The sequence below is a fragment of the Suricata suricatta genome, chromosome 3 (genome assembly GCF_006229205.1).
Source record: "Suricata suricatta isolate VVHF042 chromosome 3, meerkat_22Aug2017_6uvM2_HiC, whole genome shotgun sequence".
Lineage (NCBI taxonomy): Eukaryota > Metazoa > Chordata > Mammalia > Carnivora > Herpestidae > Suricata > Suricata suricatta.
In genome coordinates, this window is record NC_043702.1 from 90,494,516 (window position 1) to 90,513,826 (window position 19,311).

The 19,311-nt window shown below is 36.3% G+C and overlaps 1 protein-coding gene across 16 annotated transcripts in view; it reads right to left on the minus strand.

The window, feature by feature from the left end:
* R3HDM1 (R3H domain containing 1) overlaps positions 1–19,311 on the minus strand; it is a 201,029-nt gene that overhangs the window by 57,166 nt on the left and 124,552 nt on the right. For all 16 annotated transcript variants that reach the window (XM_029934656.1, XM_029934659.1, XM_029934655.1 and 13 more), the window contains one exon: positions 15,258–15,381. In XM_029934656.1, the coding sequence (XP_029790516.1) occupies positions 15,258–15,381 (124 nt within the window). The remainder of the gene's footprint in view (positions 1–15,257; positions 15,382–19,311) is intronic.

Sequence of the window (19,311 nt, forward strand, 5' to 3'; positions counted from 1 at the left end):
GCCCTGACACCATATTAGAATAGGAGTATAAATAGGACTTATGAAAACAGGAGGGAGAAATTAATCCTGAAAGGAGTAATAACACTTGAGCTTGGACTTAAGGAAAAAGAAAAATGTCCGAAAAAACATAGGGGCGCTGGGTGGGTCAGTCGGTGAAGCGTCTGAGCCCCGTGTCGGATTCTGTACTGACAGCACAGAGTCTGGAACCTACTTCAGATTCTATGTCTTTCTCTCTCTGCCCTTCCCCCACTCACGCTTATTTGTCTCTCTCAAAAATAAACATTAAAAAATTAAAAAAAAGTATAAGTAAAACTGAGAGCATATTCTTAAATAATAGTGGAGCTATTAAAAATAAGAATGTAGGGGTGCCTAGGTGGCTTAGGCAGTTGAGTGTCTGACTCTTGACTTTGGCTCAGGTCATGATGCCAGGGACATGGGATGCAGCCCCATGTCAGGCTTTGTGCTGAGCGTGGAGCCTGCTCTCCCTCTGTCTCTAAAAACAAACAAACAAAAACAAACAAAAAAACGAGAACCACTTTAAAATATCCTAATAGCTCACATTAATCTTCTAATTTTGTTCTCTGCCTTATTCCAGATGTTTTAAATGCTACAGATAACAATCATAAGTGGCTCTTGCTGTGTCACATTCTGCAAGCAGCCTAGACAAGGATGAGAGGCACTCCAAAGTGACTCTTGCCCTGGGAAAAGGGGGTGACAACCACATGAACTAGTCCCACAGCAGCCCAAGTGGATGGAATAGGAGCAGATACCTGATCTCACTGCCAGCCATACTCACCAATAAAAAGTTCTCAGAGGGCAGGATAGGAAGAGAGCCCTACAACCATGGCAGACAAAGATGGGGCAGGCATCTGGTCTGCTGCTGGCCCTGCCCACCAACACAAGACTCTCAGGGGACAAGGCAGGGAGTGCACTGTGCAGGTCAGTATGGTGATCTGCTGAGGGCATGCATCTGGTCTGACTTCTGACAATGCCTAACCACAAGCCCACTGTGGTCCCGGTCTGGGCCCTAAACGGCACAGGGACCAAATCCTACCCACAATATGCAAAGTGGGCCATTGCAACCAAGAGGCCTGAAGGCAAAAGTGGCTCAGCCACAAAAGCAGAGCACAAGCAACCCAGAGGAGCCACCATGAAGCACCTGGTTCTGGTAAAGAGGGGACACTGCTACAGAGCACCACTGGACTTCTTCTTAAGGCCACTACTTTCAAGATCAGTAGACATAACTCACCTTCTTAATACACAGAAACAAACAAGGAGAGTTAGACAAAATGAGGAGACAATCTTTGGGATACAGCAAAAATTGTTCTAACAGTGAAGCTTACAGTAATACAGGTCTACCTCAAAAAGCAAGAAAAACTTCAAATTATCAATGTAACTTTACATCTAAAGGAGCTAGGAGAAGAACAAAGCCCAAAGCCAGGAGAAGGAAGGAAATAATACAGATCAGAGCAGAAATAAATGAAACAGATACTAAAAACACAATAGAATAGATCAGTGAAATCAGGAGCTGGTTCTCTGAACACATCAACAAAACTGATAAACCATTACCCAGACTCATTAAAAGGAAAGAGAGAGGGGCGTCTGAGTGGCTGAGTTGGTTAAGCAACCAGCTTTGGTTCAGGTCATGATCTCACTGTTTGTGGGTTTGAGCCCTGTGTTCAGGCTCTGTGCTGACAGCTTGGAGCCCGGAGCCTGCTTTAGATTCTGTCTCTGCCTCTCTCTCTGCTCCTTCCCTCCTCGTGCTCTGTCTCTCTAAAATAAATAAATGTTAAAAAAAAAAAAAGTAAAGAGACAGAAAGAGAGAGAAAGGGAGGGAGGGAGCTTAAATAAATAAAATCAGATATGAAGGCGGTGACTGGGTGGTTCAGTAGGTTAAGTAGCCACAGCTGACTCTGGCTCAGGTCATGATCTTGCAGTTCATGAGTTTGAGTCCCAGGTCGACCACTATGCTGATAGCTCAGAGCCTGGAGACTGCTTTGGATTCTGTGTCTCCCTCTCTCTCTACCCCTTCCCAGCTCACACTCTGTCTCTCAAATAAAAATAAATGTTATAAAAAATTTTAAAAATATTAGAAATGGAGGAAGAGAAATAATAACGGACAACCACAGAAATTCATAGGATTATAAAAGAATATTATAAAAACTATATGCCACAAATTGGAAAATCTAGAGGAAATGGATACATTCCTAGAAACATATAACCTTCTAAAATGTTATCAAAAAGCAACAGAAAATTTGAACATATCGATTACCAGCAATGAAATTGAATCAGTAACCAAAAAACTCCCCCCAAACACAATCCCAGGACCAGATGGCTTCACAGGGGAATTCTATCAATCATTTAAAGAAAATTTAATGCCTATTCTTCTGAAACTATTCCACAAAATAGAAGAGGAAGGAAAGCTTCCAAGTTCATTGTATGGGCTAGAACTACTCTGATACCAAAACCAGACACACCACACACACACAGAAAACTACGGGCCAATATCTCTGATGAACACAGATGCAAAAATTCTTGATAAAGTACTAGCAAACCAAATCTAATAATATATTATAAAGTGTTCCAATAATATATTATAAAGTGTAGAGTGAAATTTATTCCAGGGATGCAAGGGTGGTTTAGTATTTGCAAATCAATCAATTTGATACATCACATTAAAAAGAGAAAGAATAAAAGCTACATCATTAGCTCAATAGATACAGAAAAACTATGTGACAAAGGACAACATCTATCCATGATAAAGACCCTCAACAAAGTAGGTTTAGAGGGAATATACCTTGACATAATAAAGTCAATATATGAAAAACCCACAGCTAACATTCTCTATGGTGAAAAAGAGAGGTTTACCTCTAAGATCAGGCACAAGACAAGGATGTACACTCTCAATACTCATATTCAACAAAGTACTGGAAGCCCTAGCTCCATCAGTCAGACAAGAACATAAATAAAAGAGATCCAAATTGGAAAGGATGAAGTAAAATTATCACTATTGCAGATGACCTAATACTATAAATAGAAACTCCTGAAAATTTCACCAAAAAGCTACTAGAACTGATAAATGAATTTAGTCAGGTCACAGGATACAAATTAATATACAGAGATCTGTGAATTACAGTCCACTGATACTGAAGTAGCAGAAAGAGAAACTGAGAAAACAATCTCATGTACAATTAAAACAAAGAGAATAAAATACCTAGAGTAAATTTAATTGAGAAGGGAAAGACTATGTATTCTGAAACAACTATCAATGAAAGAAATCAACGATGCCATAAACGAATAAGATATTCCATGCTCATGAATTGGAAGAACCAATATTGTTAGAATGTCCATGTTATCTAAAACAATCTATAGATTTAATGCAATCTCTATCAAAATACCAACATATTTTACAGAACTAGAACAAAAAATTCCGAAAATGTGTAGAGAAGCACAAAAACGCCAAATAGCCAAAGCAATCTTGAAAGAGAACATTCCTAGATTTCAAACTATAGTATAAAGCTAGAGTAATCAAAACAGTATGGTACTGGCACAAAAATAGACATATAGATCAACAGAACAATAGAAAGCCCAGAAATAAACCCATATTTATATGGTCAAATAACATATGACAAAAGAAACAAGAACATACAATGAGAAAAAGGTAGTCAATAAATGGTCCTGGGATAACTGGGAAAAAGAATGAAAGGGACCAGTTTCTTATACCACATATAAAAATAAACTGTAAATGAATTACAGACCTAAATGTGTGACCTGAAATAAGAATCCTAGGGGAAAAAAACCATATGCGGTAATTTATATTTTTTAATAATTTATTTTTTTAAAGTAATTTCTATACTCAACATGGGACTCAAATTCACAATCCTAAGATCAAGAGTCACATGCTCTACTGATTGAGCCAGCCAGGTACCCCCACTGGCAGTAATTTCTTATTTGAAACAGGCCTTTGAAACATTTTTCTAGGAATGCCTGGGTGGTTCAGTGGATTTAGTGTCTGACTCTTAATTTCAGCTCAGATCATGGTCTCATGGTTGTGGGACTGAGCCCTGTGTTAGGCTCTGGGCTGAGCATGGAGCTTCACTGGGATTCGCTCTCTCCCAGTCTGCACTTCCCCTGTCAGTGCTCGCTCACCCTCTCTAAAATAAAATAAAATAATTAAAAAAGAAACATTTTTCTAGATATGTCTCCTTGGGTAAGAGAAACAATAGTGAAATTAAACTATTGGGACGACACCAAAAGAAAACGCTTCTGCATAGCAAAGGAAACCATCAATAAAACAAAAAAAGGTAACCTACTGAGTGGGAGAAGATATCTGCAAATGATGTATCTGATAATATCCAAAATATATAAAGAACTTATACAAGTCAACAACAAAACCTCTCAAATAATCCAATTAAAAAATGGCAGAGGATGTGAAGAGACATTTCTCCAAAGAAGATATCTAGATGGCCAACATACACATGAAAAGATGCTCGTCATCACTTATCATGAGGTTTTGATACCAATCAAAACCACAATGAGATATCACCTTACATCTGTTAGAATGGCTAAAAAAAAAAAAATACAACAAAGGAAATAACAAGTGTTGATGAGAATGTAGAGAAAAAGGAACCCTTGTGCACTGTTAGGAGAAATGTTAACTGGTGCAGCCACTATGGAAAATGGTATGGAGGTTCTTCAAAAATTTAAAAAAGAATTACAATATGATCCAGCAATTATACTATTTACCTAAAGAAATGAAAACACTAATTCAAAAAGATACATGCATCCCTATGTTTATTGCCAAATTATTTACAACAGTCAAGAGATGGAGGCAATTCAACTGTCCATCGACTGATGAATGGATAAAGATGGTATTATATATACATACTATGGGATATTACTCAGCCATACAGAAATAATGAAATCTTGCTATTTGCTACAACATGGCTATACCTAGAGGGTATAATGCTAAGTGAAATAAATCAGTGAGAGAAAGACGGATTCCATTATGATTTTATTCATATGTGGAACTTCAAAAACAAAACAAAGGAACACACAGGAAAAAGATTAATGCACAAAAAAAGACAAATAGAATAACTAGGTGGTTATGAGAGGGGGAAGTGGTTGATGACATGGATGAAATACCTGAAGGGGATTAGGAGTATAGGTATTTTCATAAACAGAATTGTTGAATTACATTACACACCTGAAACCAGTAACACTGAATGTTAATTACATTTAAGAAAACCCCAAAGGTAATATCTAAAATTGTTCTTTTTAATTCTTCTCTCATGGTTTGGGCATGCCTTAAAAAACAAAAAAATAAAATGGCATGCTTTTTAATAAGGTTAGAAACTTTAACACTCTTCCCTATTAAAAAAAAAAGAAAACCTGTATCAGCTATCACACAGCTAAGCCAGTAAAAGGGCACTCAATATTTACATTCACTGAATAGACAATAGAGAAAAACATATTCTTAATATAATAGAATCAAAATAATACATTCTTCTACATGAAACCAGAGGCTTACTCTGTGTGCTGACAGGTTGACTGAGAATGGCATTTTTCACTGTCCAAATTTATCAAATGACTCTGAAAGCAAAAGCTGAACTTAAGTTTCAAGGTAACATGTTTAAAGTAAGGTTAAACACATTTAATTGCCATTTCATTAAAATGAAGCCTGACCCTGTGATTACAGATCACCTCAGTGGATTCATGAATTCATGGGTCACTCATTAACCGTCTCCTTAGAAAGTGCACTGCAGCTGAAATGCACTCAAGTCATTAACCTCAAGGTGCTTTCTTGATACGCAAGAATATGAAACGTTTTAGCTTATATTTGATATGTAAAGCTTGAAATGAAGGTTTCATTTGAATATTTCTGGATAAATCTGCACATTTTAAACAAGCCTTATTTGATTATACAATAGGTTTTCATGGTAGAACATTTGGAAAATATGAAAAACGAAAAAGCCACCATGGAAAAAATCATTTTTATAAAACAATTACTCATAGGTAGTCACCATTTATATGTTGTGTGTATAGGTAGCCTTATTTCTATGTATAGATATAAATATACATATCCACTTACGTTATTTATAGAAATGGCACATACTGTTTCAAACCCTTTTCCGTGTAATGTTTCCATAGCTATGGATAAGGTCAAGAGAAATTTTTTAAAAACTATGGGAAGGAAGTATTTAAGTAAATGTTTTTAGAACATACTTAGACCTCAAGTTAACAATCAGAGGATTAGAAAATAAATCAACTGAATGAATTCTCCATTGTACTTAAAGGAAAAGGCATGGATTAAGAAGCTAACAAAAACAAAAAGATGTCAGTATTTCAGAACAAACTATGTCAGTTTCCTGTGGCCACTGTAGAATTCAGACCAACACAAATTTAGCCCAAAATTCCTATGCCTCATCATTTAGAATAGTTCTTTGTGATGACACCACAAAGTAAAATTAGTAGCTAACATTTACATGACATTTATTAGGTTTTGGGCACTAAGTATTTTATACATGTTAACTCATTTAGGGTTAACAATCTTATGAAATAGGTACAATTATTACCCTTATTTTTTGGGATGAAGCAACAAAAGCACAGAGAGGTTCATACCTTCCCAAAGGGGTTTGCACATACTATGCTGATTCTAAACATTACTTTTCTCAGGGATAAATGTTGAAATAGAAAGAGTATTATGATAAGTGGAACACTAAACACCTAGGCTCCTTCCATTTTCTGAGAATTTTCGTTAATGAAGACTTTTATTGTAGTTTAAGATACCAAGTCTTGGGGCGCCTGGGTGGCTCAGTCAGTTAAGCACCTGGCTTTGGCTCAGGTCATGATCTCATGGTTCGTGGGTTTGAGCCCCGTGTCAGGCTCTGTGCTGACAGCTAGCTCAGAGCCTGGAGAGGCTGTCTTTGGATTCTGTGTCTCCCTTTCTCTCTGACCCTCCCCTGCTCGTGTTGTCCTGTCTCTCAAAAAAAAAAAAAAAAAAAAAAGATACTAAGTCTCAAGATAAATTTAATTATGGGAGAAAAAAAAAGAATGACTGCAAATAGTCAATTAACCAGAGAACTTTTTTTCATTTGAATTGAAGAGTATTATTTTTTTTTAGAAATTTCTTCTTTTTTTAAATGTTTATTTATTTTTGAGAGACAGAGACAGAGCATGAGCAGGGGAAAGTCAGAGAAACAGACTCTGAAGCAGGCTCCGTGCTCTGAGCTGGCTGTCAGCACAGAGCCCAACGTGGGCTCGAACTCACAAACCACGAGATCATGATCTGAGCCGAAGTTGGCTGCTTAACCGACTGACCCATCCAGGCGTCCCAAAAATTATTTTTTTAAGTATAAAAGTGGTTATCCAAAACAGGAATCAGATTGAAAAGTTGTTGCAGTTACTCCAGATGGTAGTTTTATGAACTTGTGTTAAAAAAGACCACATCTCAAAGAGTTTATATAATTAGCCCATAATGTCCTCTCCTTGGGAGAGATGCATGGTTTGTGACCTCCTGTATTTCAAGATTACACTTCTTTGCCTTATTATAATTAGATCTCCCACATATAAGAAATAGTTGGGAAGAGGAAAAGGATGCTCAAATATTTCAAATTCATGTCCCTTGGTCTGTGTCTCTCAACTTGAGTATGTTTCAGACCAATCTCCAATATTCCTTGTTGGGGTTTAGCTTTGCTATTTTGCTTCAAAGGCTGACTCTGCTCAAAATGTATACTCTGTTGCCATATTCCAGATGAACTCACTTAAGATTTCTTTAGCAGAAATTTCATAATCTAGCCCTTCTCCACAAACTTGAGTTGCTTTGCCAAGAAGTCAGATTTTACACTCAATGGGGCAACAGGAGCTTTAACTTGGACACCTGTGTACAAAGAGGCATATGCTGTATCAACGGTGAAGTTTTAAGTTACTGTGAAGCAATGATTTTCTATATACTCAGTAGCTTTACATTCATTTTAGGAAAGCCTAGCACACTGGGTAGGACGTTGCCAGGTCCTGAGCAATCTTTCTAAGCCTGTAATGACTAAAAACAAACAAACAAACACCTAAAACAAAACAAAAAGTATCCTTTAACATTTTGTACTCCTGGCACCACAGGAGGAGTAATTCTACTGGTAATTTGGACAGGTACCTGAATGTTTTTCCAGAAGTCACAATGAGATGTCTGACCATTCATTCCAGTAATGACAACAAACCACAACCTAGCAGCTAATTGTATATAGTTCTGGAGTATACTCTCTAAAGACCTGGAAATTAAAAGTTGCAAAATCGATGACTTGACATTTTGGATGACCGAAGACCACAGGATCTGTGATGGTTAAAGTTACTACAACCACAGGGAAAACTAGAAATAGCTGGAAAGCACTGAAAACAAACAAACATATATATCATTCTACTAATCAAATTAAAGAATGTTACCACTGCCTATGCAAGACAAAATCACTGATATTTTATTTGCAAGATAATATAAAGGATCATCTAATCACAGGTATGCTTCGCTTTATGCACACTTGGTAAGTAAACTTTACATCTAAAAGAACTGTTCAAAAAAAATTTTTTTTTTAATGTTTATTTGTTTTTGAGAGAGAGAGAGAGGCACAGAGCGTGAACAGGGTAGGGGCAGAGAGAGAAGGAGACACAGACTCTGAAGCAGGCTCCAGGCTCCGAGCTGTCAGCACAGAGCCTGATGTGGGGCTCAAACTCATGACCGTGAGATCATGACCTGGGCCAAAGTCAGCTGCTTAACCGACTGAGCCACCCAGGCTCCCTAAAAGAACTGTTCAAGTTGCTAACTCCTGTGAACTTGTGTTTAAACAAAGGGATCCCAGGCTGCTGAGCATCCTGACTGTTACAGAGCGGCACTTACTAGAGAAGCGGCACAGTGGTTTAGGTTCATCATCTAATTATTCAGACAAAAGGAAGAGAAGGGACATCGTTCTGATAGTTTCAATAGTACATAGTTTGAAGACTGTCAAGTATGAGAAAAAAAAATACAAGATCTTGAAAAGAGGTAGAAAGCTGAAGACGAGGAAAGAGGAAATAGCCTCTTAGAGAATGAAAAGTACAATTAGGTTACTGGAGGGGAGGTGGTACAGGGGATGGGTTAAATAGGTGATGGGTAGGGGCTCACGGCTGGCTTAGTAGGAAGAACATAAGACTTGATCACAGGGTCATGAGTTCAAGCCCCACATTAGATGTAGAGATTACCTGAAAAATAAACTTAAAAAAAAATACTTGATGGGTATTAAGGAGGGCACTGGTTGTGATGAGCACTGGGTGTTGTATATAAGTGATCAATCACTAAAACCTATACTGGAAACTAATATTGCACTGTACGTTAATTAGCTGTAACTTAAAAACTTGGAAGAAAAAACATTTTAAGAGAAGAGTATTTCTAGCATTTTAACACTCAATATATCACCAACTTGGCTGTATCTATTCTTTCTTTAATAAAAATGTTTCAGTATACCAAAAATAAAAAAAAAAATCTTTCCTGTAATTTTTCTAGGTTTAACCTGAAAGTCAGAGGAAAATAGGATCTATATATCATCTATAGAAATTTGTGTCATTATTGTGGGAAAGTATGTATTTTGTAAAGTAAGCAATGCCGGTGTAAGTGATAGCCAACAACAGAATAGACATCCAGATCTCAACATAGGTGTCATTTAACACTGTCATTCCCCTTTGTGAAAGGACTGCACTGCTGCAGTATTATCCTATTTCTTCCAGCACTTGCAGAGGAAAGCACAATCGATTCTGCAAGCAAAGAGAACTATGACAATATAAATTGATGGCTTAGGCACTTCCCTGGGGGGCTCCAAAGAATATTCTATTTTTAACTCTCTCTCACTTCCACAGAGAAGAGAGCAAGAAGGAAACACAGTGCTCAGCAGAAGAGTATTGCACAGGCTTTAACAGGCTAGTTTTATTTTGTGCAGGTGACATGAACAGTATTTGCGTTAAAGGATAGCATTCTTAGTAATAAGAATTAGACATAATGAGAAAGATAATAAAAAGAACTGAAGAACTGCTCAGTCACAATAGCCCTAAATCTAAGGTCATTTCACTTAAGTTTTTCAAGACTAACCTCTATAGCAGAAGCACTGTGAGAGTAGATTTTTTTTTTCATAAGCCATTTTGCCAGCTCTAATCTGTAACTAGGTATCTACAATAAAACTTAGATGAACTGTTTCCAATCATCAAAACCTCAAGTCTGTAATCCTGGTCTTAGACACCTGCAACACATTTTTAATGAGCAGGCAAATTCAACTAAAAGCATCTTAGGTGAATTTAGAAGAAGAAACAATTGCGGGCACACCTTCACTATTCTTTTTCGTCTACCACCTTCTGCTCCACTACTTCTGTGACTAAATAAACATAAATACAAGCACACAAAAAAGAATCTAATTAAACAGCCACGTAGGTTATAGCTCGTGGTTATTTAAATGATGATCCTACGGAAGAGTCTACAAACTCCAGGAAATCTATGCGTACTTACCAGATACTTTTTGGCTCCAGATTTCAGTGGCGGCAGGTTAATGGAGAAGGGAAAAGGGTAACAGGTGGATTTGTAGATATTATACAATGTCTGAGTCTGTGTTGGTCACACACTACTAAGAAATGCTCATAGAATCAATGAAAAAACAAGGATACCAGGGCCATCACAAAGTAACAAAATTATAAAACTCCTATTATGTGAGTCAAAAGATGCCAAAAAAGAAACTACCTTTGTACCAAAGTCCCTATTTAACACAGCTAAATCTCTTGTTAATATCACCCCTCCTGTGCTTATCCAGTATGTCCATTTCTTCCTTGCCTGAGTTTTACACCAAGTTACTTTTAAATTTGTACCCTGCAAGGCTGCCAATATTCTCCACATGTTAGAGACTGTTTATTTTCACGTGTTCCTTCTATGGTGTGGTTCATCAGGACCCTACCAGTCTGCTGGTAATGAAGCTTAATTGGAACCACATGGCTCTGAGTTACTTGAAAAGCTAACACTGACAATATAATGCATTGATATTCTTTGAATTTATCAATTGGCTGCAAAACTAAAATGACATTTCATTGTGCAGAGTTATCCTGCTTTCCACATGCATGCGATATCACAGTATGGAAAAAAATTGAATTATATCCCTGGTCAGCACCCAAGTAGTTTTAGATGCTAAGTGTCTTAGGTCCATTAGAGGGCATGCATTAATGCACACTAATATTCCTTAAAAGTTATGCAGCAGTAGAGAAAGAGATGTACTCGACTATTACTAATTAGTTTGGCATGCACAAGACATTAGCCTTTTAAGAAATGCTATAAAGAAAACTGAATCTGCCATTCAAATCTGCTTTGGTAAAGAAATTAAAGCAATAGCTTTCACAAATTTTTAAAAGGTAAATTATATTAAGCCAACATTGTCATTTAAATTCAAATCCCTATTTCTGAGTATGATGCATGATTAAAAAGGCATTATAATGGATAATATAAGCAAATACTAATACCTTAATACAGCATTAAAAAAAGAAAAAAGAAAAAAAAAAAGCAGTGGAAACCTGAGTAAAAAGAAGCCAGGAAGCAGCTGAAAAAGAGACCGGTTCACTGTGAGAAATGTAAACCTCTCAGACAGTGCTACGGCCCCGAATCCAACAGCTCAGGAACAAGGCCAATTATTGCAAAATATTAAACATATATGGTAAAGCTGCAAACTTTCAAAAGAGTCATAAGAATGAAAGCAGCTACACAGAAGACAGCCAGGGCTTCATAAACCAACAATCTTTGCTATAAACTATGTGCAAGAATAGTTTCTTTATATCAAGTTCCTTATATGTAGTATACTTTATAGTATTCAACTGTAAACTTTATGATAAAGAGCTAAGATAATAAATCTTTATGACTGCAACTGGCAAGTAACCATATCTTTTGAAATAGTTGCTTGTGTGACTCCAGTTTTTGACAGTAAGTCACTAAGCTACTACAAACCAGTCCTCCAATATTCTGCCTTTCTGAACTAGAAATGACTCACATAAGACAGAAACACAGAATCACGTTATTTTAGAGATCACAGAGGCCTCAGTAGACAATACAGCAAAACTCCCTTACTGTGCAAGTAAGTAAAATGAAACCCAGAAGCTTTAAATGAGAGACCTAATACCTGATAAAAACAAATGAGGCTGTCAGGCTTTTATTCCTATTTTGTTTTCTTTTACACTATACAATGCACTGAAAAGCCTCATGTAGCCAGAATTTCTTCTACTTCTGTTGACTGGGGTGGACTTAACCTTGTTTTGAATGACCATGACAGTTTCAGATTCATAACAGAAGATACATATGTTCATTCCCCAGCAATAATGTTAGTACTATTTTCAATTCAATTCTTGTTAGTAGATGGGAGGTTTGTTGTCAAGGAGATAAGTAACTATTGTGGACCTCTGGCACTTATGTGGATGGAAGACCAAGGCCTTTTATCCTTGAGATATCTCCCCAACCTCCGTCCTGTCCACAAAAGGGAAAATAGCAGATGTCTTATATTTCTCTTGCCATATCCCCTGGCTTATGAATACTTAATTTAAAAATTATTTATTTATTGTGCCCTAGTGAAGAAAAACTGTTCCAAATCTATTAATGTTTTCATTATTCGGTTGAATAGTTTTACCCTTTTATGTAATATAAGAAAACCATATGCTTCTTAACTAAATGTTATTTGGCAAGAAACAAAAAGTTAAGAGGTGCAACATATTATTTCTAATTTTAATCAGATTAGGATGGTGGAATGTATGCAGGGAAATATAAGGAAAAGAATAAAAGAAGAAATCCAGAAAGAATAATGTGTACATACAAAAATGTAAATTACTGAGACAGAAATTGATCAGAATTTGTTAAAAAAAATACACACACACACACACACATACACACTGAAAAAACTGCCTTGTTCATTTCCCACTGCATTTTCCTTTTCTATTAAAAAACGCAAACATAAATGCACACTTTTCTGTACACTTTAACATAAAAAATAACCATTAACTACAAAAAATCTTTCAATTATAAATTTCTTAGTAGTTCAAATAATATTAATTCTATAAAAAGGTTTGTTATAATTACCAACACAATACTTGCCACTGGCATTACTGAACTTTTATTTAAAGAGGGATTTGCTATTGTATCATAACTTTATTAAGAGTCAAACACAATGTTAAAAACTGTTCACAAAAACTGTTTTTCTGTGCCTGTACTATATAGATGCAGTCTTATTTTTGTTTCCCTCCTTCTCACCTTAACTAGCATTAGGAAAATATCACTGATGATAAAACAACTACTGTGTGTCACATAGATATTTTGGCCCTCAATTGTGAGGAGTTGCATGTTCAATTGTTCTCCATTAAGTAGGAGTATTTTTGCTGAGATGCATTTGTAAAAAAAAGCACATTGATCCAAACTGTGATGAAATGTTTCAATTCTGTAGGCAGTTTTACAATGCAGAAGAATAAAAATTAGCCATGGGAAAGGACAAAACTAGTAAATTCACACAAACATGGAACAGAAAATCTTTGCATGCTTCACTAATAGGCTGTACAAAACTAATTGGTCACACACAAGATATCTGAATGGGGAGACTGAAGGTAAATTTCTTTTTTTGTTTATGACATTAGCAATAATCCATATTATAATTTTGGAAGAAAAAAATCAAGAGAGAAACAATATGAAATGTCAGTCACTGTAGCCCAGGAAAACTCAGAAAATAATTTCTATTAGAATAGAACAACGTAAATCTTTACCCAGACTCATCCAATGACTAGCCTTATGTTGTAACTCTTTCACTTAAAGGTATCTTAATACTCCAATGTACTCAGACAGGGAGGAGAAAAATAAAATATTAAATTCCATTAAAAAAAAAGAATAGAACATAAATTAATGGTGTCATGATGAATGCTCCCATATATAAAAAATAACTTCTGATGATTTTTAAAATTAGAGCATATATTAGTTTATCTTATTTGAAGTGGACTGTATTATTAAACTTCAGGAAAACTTGAATTAAATGGAGTCATAATTAAAACCGAAGCTGCCTAAAATGACCAATGCTTGTATTCAACATCCTTCGGAAGAACATCTGTCACACATACAATACAGGGCTAGTAATACAAAAAAGGAAAGACCTATCGCTAAGTCTAAGACAACTCCTAGGAGTAAAGGGTTAAAAATCTGGCAGTTCCCCCACAGGAATGATAAGAAACACCCCTATCTGGTTAAGGAAGCTGATGAGTCACAAAGAAGAAGCAAGGACACTTCTCATCAGATTGGCCTGTGTAGGCGTTTCTCCTCCAACTGCGGCTCCCTTTAAGAGTAGCACATAATATCAAGAGCAAGAAATTGCCTAAGTGGAGGGTTATGTGGCCTCAGTGAGTCATGCTGATACAGCCTGAGAGCCTCCAACAGTGACAACCAGCTAATATGGTCTCAAAGATGCCAAGAAACAAACCATTTCAACTACTGGAGTTAGAAAAGGCTGAAAAGTACCTTATTATACATCTGGGGCAGAAGCACAAATCTAGGTGGGAAGCACAGAAAGAAATGAATTCAGTAAAGATAGTTTTTTATACTGAAGTCACAGTTGTTTTCACAGGAAACTTTAAGAAAATTTGAGAGGAGCAAAGGGAAAAGGATCTTTTGAGATTTAATATATTTGGTATTCTTAGTATTAGATTGCATTTGGCTTAAAAAGATCTTTCACCATATAACCAGCAAACTGAAAAAGCACAAAAAAGATGTTTTAAGAACATCATTCCTTTTAAAGGCATACTGAGACCAAGACATCAAAATGTCTTCACCAGGCTAGATTCTCAGAGTTGGGTTACTTTGATTCTTATTTCTAGTTAGCTGCTCAGGCGACACCTTAGCTTGCTGTGTTTCTCTTTTGTTGTTAACAGAGGTGGATTACCAGGCTGCAAAGGAGGCTTCACTATAATGGCAGTGACTAACAGAAGGCTGCTCACCACTTTGCTTGGCATGGTACCATCTTCTCATTACGGTTTGTGGTTCTGTACACATCAGCATATAAAGAGACAGTGTCATTTCCTGGCAGATTTGCCCACTCTTTGAATCTCACCGGTTTGCATATTCATATGGACCATACCTAAGACCTTTAACGCATGGAGTGCGGTTAACATCTTAATAGTAGTATTGAAATAAAGCAGAATGAAAAAAACAGTACCCATAGCTAAGAAATCATAGCCTTAGAAACATTACTCACCTGTCTGCTGTGCAGGCTGTGGCAGTGGTTGGTTTAGATGTGAATTGTAATGGACAGAAGGGATTGGGCGATACTGAGGTTGACTGGAGTGATAGTGGCCTGGAGCACAGTAACAGGCTGGCATCTAGAAGTTTTGAGGAAGAAAAAACAATTTCACTTGCAAAGAAATGTTTTCTCTGAGGAACAGAATATATTTAATAATAATTCTTTCTATTACTACCCAAAAATAGATTTTCTTAGTTTTAAATTTATCTGAAAAAGTTTTTAAAAATTTCAAGCATACAGTATACATAACAAAAGACACCTACCAATATGCCTGGCAATTAGATTTAGTAGGTTTAAATTTTTTGGCCATACTTTTTTCAGATTTTTCTCTCTTTTATAAAACCAAATACTATTAAAATAGCTAAAGGCTTGCTCTAGCATTCTTTTGTCCTATATTCAACAGAAAAACCATTATCCTCCAGTTGGTGTATATCTTTCTTATAAATGTTTTGGAACCTCTACTATATATATAATATATATGGATAATATATAGATTATTCATACAGAAAATTGAGGATCTAGAAAATGTACATTTATGGCACTCAACTACAAATAACTCCATGCAAATTATTTTGTAGTTAACATTTCTTTGAGGCTTCTCTTGGTTAAAATGTGTATACTGCTAGCTCATTCAATTTGATATCTGAACTGCAATTGTTGTATAAATTAGCCATTTTATCTATTCTCAGAGTAATACACAGTTGCACTGGTTCCATTCTTCAGTTTTTCTCATATTTCTAATGTAAATTAAAATGCCAATATAAATCTTACTTGTCAATTATACCTTAATAAAGCTGGGGGAAAAAGCCAGGAAGACTAGCCTGATTATATTTACCTCTGGAGCTATTTAAAAATTTTTTTAAATGTTTATTTTTTGAGAGAGAGACAGAGTGCAAGTCTGGGGGAGGGGCAGAGAGAGAGGGAGGCATTGAATCTGAAGCAGGCTTCAGGCTGTGTGCTGTCAGCAAAGAGCCTGATGTGAGGCTTGAAACCATGAACTATGAGATCATGACATAAGCCAAAGCTGGACACTTAACTGACTGAGCTAACTAGGTGCTCCTCCTTCTGGAGCTATTTATACTAGTTGTGCATTTCTCTTAATCTGACCTAGTATGGAATAAGGAATAAACAATTAATTCATTGATGTAGTAGTATGTGGTAAATTAACTTTATTAGCTTCATAAGCTCTTTCAGGTTCTGCTCTTCCACTTGGATTACTTCTCAAAGAGACATCTGCAGACATCTTAAAGAACGATCATTTCATCTGGAAACCAGCTGGAGTACATAAAGAATTTCTATTATCAGTTATAAGCCAAGAATCTCCTAAATTTACTGTAACAATCTTCTGATTTTGAAACATAGGTACAATATGCACGTGGTCCCTTAATTGTTCCTGGAGGTATCAGCAAGCAATAGGTTTGTCCTGATTTAAGCTCTTAATCCATTATTATACTTTTCAGTATATGTATGTATATTTATAACAGTATGTTCTTTTCTCCCCCATAATTAAAAAAAGACATCATTGAGGGTGTAGGGTAGTCTGGGTGTCTCAGCTGGTTAAGCACCAACTCTTGATTTCAGCTCAGGTCATGATCTCATGGTTTCCTGAGTGTGAGCCCTGTGTCAGGTTCTGTAGTGAGAGCACAGAGCCTGCTTGGGATTCTCCCTCTCTGCCCTTCCCCTGCTTGTGCACATACGCGTGCATACTTTCTCTCTCTCTCAAAATTAAGTAAATAAACTTAAAAAAAAAAGGTTTTTAATGCAAAAATCATAACACTATATATTGCACTTGTAATGCATAAATGTATTATATATGGGATAATAAAAGCACAATCAATAGAAGATAAAATTATACTGTTGATATGACTACTATATTTTTACTTGCAGTTTCATATGATCTCAAAGTAGACAGTGATAAGCTAAAGATACTTAACATATCACACAAACACAAGATTCAAAAGACCATAGTATAAAGGCCAAAGAAAAAGTAGGGGTGCCTGCCTGGCTAAGTTGGTAGAGCATGAGACTCCTGATCTTGGGGCTGAGTTAAAGTCCCATGTTGAGTGTGGAGATTAAATAAAAATAAAAAAATCATAAAAAAAAAAGTCCAAAGAAAAAATACTAAAAGAGTTCAAGTAATACAAAAGGCAGGAAAGGCAGGAAAACAGAGATAGAACAAATCGAAAACAAATAGCAACACGGTATTCCTGCATTTAACCATGTCAACAGACATATTAAAGATGAAAGGATTAGACACTCCAATGAGAATGGATAGGACAGAAAAGATGAACTATACATTATATGCAAAAGATGGACTTCAAATGTTGAGCATGCTTTTTTGTGTGCATTTATTATTCTCTAAGTATCAGCTGAGTCAAAGCGGTTGATTAGATTCCTTTAGATCTTTTGTCCAGTGATCTATTGATCACTTATCAATAAGTGATAGTGGTTGGGGCGCCTGGGTGGCTTAGTTGGTTAAGTGTCTGACTTTGCCTCAAATCATGATCTCACAGTTTATGGGTTCAGGCCCCGCATCGGGCTCTAGGCTGACAGCCCAGAGTCTGGAGCCTGCTTCAGATTCTGTGTCTCCCTTTCTCTGTCCTCTACTGCTTGTGTTCGGTCTCTCTCTCAAAACTAAATAAGCATTAAAAAAATTTTTTTAAAAATTGAGCGTGCAAATAAGAGTATGAAAAAAGATACCAATTAAATGCTCATCAAAAAAATGCTGAAGTGAAAAAAAATTATAAAACAAAGCTGAAGTCACTAGATTTGTCATATAAGACAGGTTTTATGAGAGAAAAACATTTCATTGATTACTATAGGTTCCAACACTATAAAAAACTGGCAGAATTGAAGGTAGGAATAGACCAATCCACTATCATTCACTTAAAAAATTTTTTATGTTTATTTATTTTTGAGAGACAGAGACATGGGGGGGGCAGAGAGTGGTAGGCATAGAATTTAAAAGACAGAAATTAAAGACAACCTAAATAAATGGAAAGACATCCCATGTTCATTAAGACTGGAAGGTTTAATATTAAGATACAATAATATCCAAAGCAATCCACAGATTCAATGCAATACCTATTAAAATTCCAATGGCATCTTTTGCAGAAGTGGAAAATACAACCATCAAATTTATACGGAACCACAAGTCATATAGCCTCATAGCCAAAACAATTGAAAAAGAACAAAGTTGAGGTGCCTGGGTGGCTGAGTCTGTTAAGTGTCCAACTCTTGGTTTCAGCTCAGGTCATAATCTCAGCTCATGAGTTCAAGCCCTGCATCAGGCTTTGTGTTGACAGGGGAAGCCTGCTTGGGGTTCTCTCTCTCCCCCCTCCCCTGCTTGCTCTGTCTCAAACAAAACAAAACAAACCCCCCCCAAAAAAACCCAAGAAAAGAAAAAAAAAAGAAAAGAGAAGAACAAAAATGGAGGACTCACATTTCCTGATTTTAAAACTTACCACAAAGTCATAGTAAAAACAGTGCAGTAACTGGCATAAAGGTAGAAACAAAGAATAGCAGAGAAGTAAGAGTTTATTTGATAAGGGTACCAACACCATACAATAGGAAAAGAATAGTGTCTTCAACAAATGATGCCAGAACAAATAAATATACACAGGCAAAAGAATGACATTGGACCCTTACACCTCATTATCACACACAAAAATTAACTCAAAATGGATAAAAGATCTAATTATTGGAGGTAAAGACTACAAAACTTTTTTAAAAAAGTGTTTATTTATTTTTAAGGGAGAGCACGTGAGAGCAGGGGAGGAGAAGAGGGGGAATAGAGAATCCAAGGCGGGCTCTGACAGCAACAGCAGAGAGCCTGACATGGGCCTCAAACTTGCAAACTGTGAGATCATACATGACCCAAATTTGGACACTAAACCCACTGAGTCACACAGGTGTCCAAGACCATAAAACTCTTAAAAGAAAACATAGGGATAAAATCTTCATGACCTTGGATTTGGCAATGGATTCTTAGATATGATATGATATGATA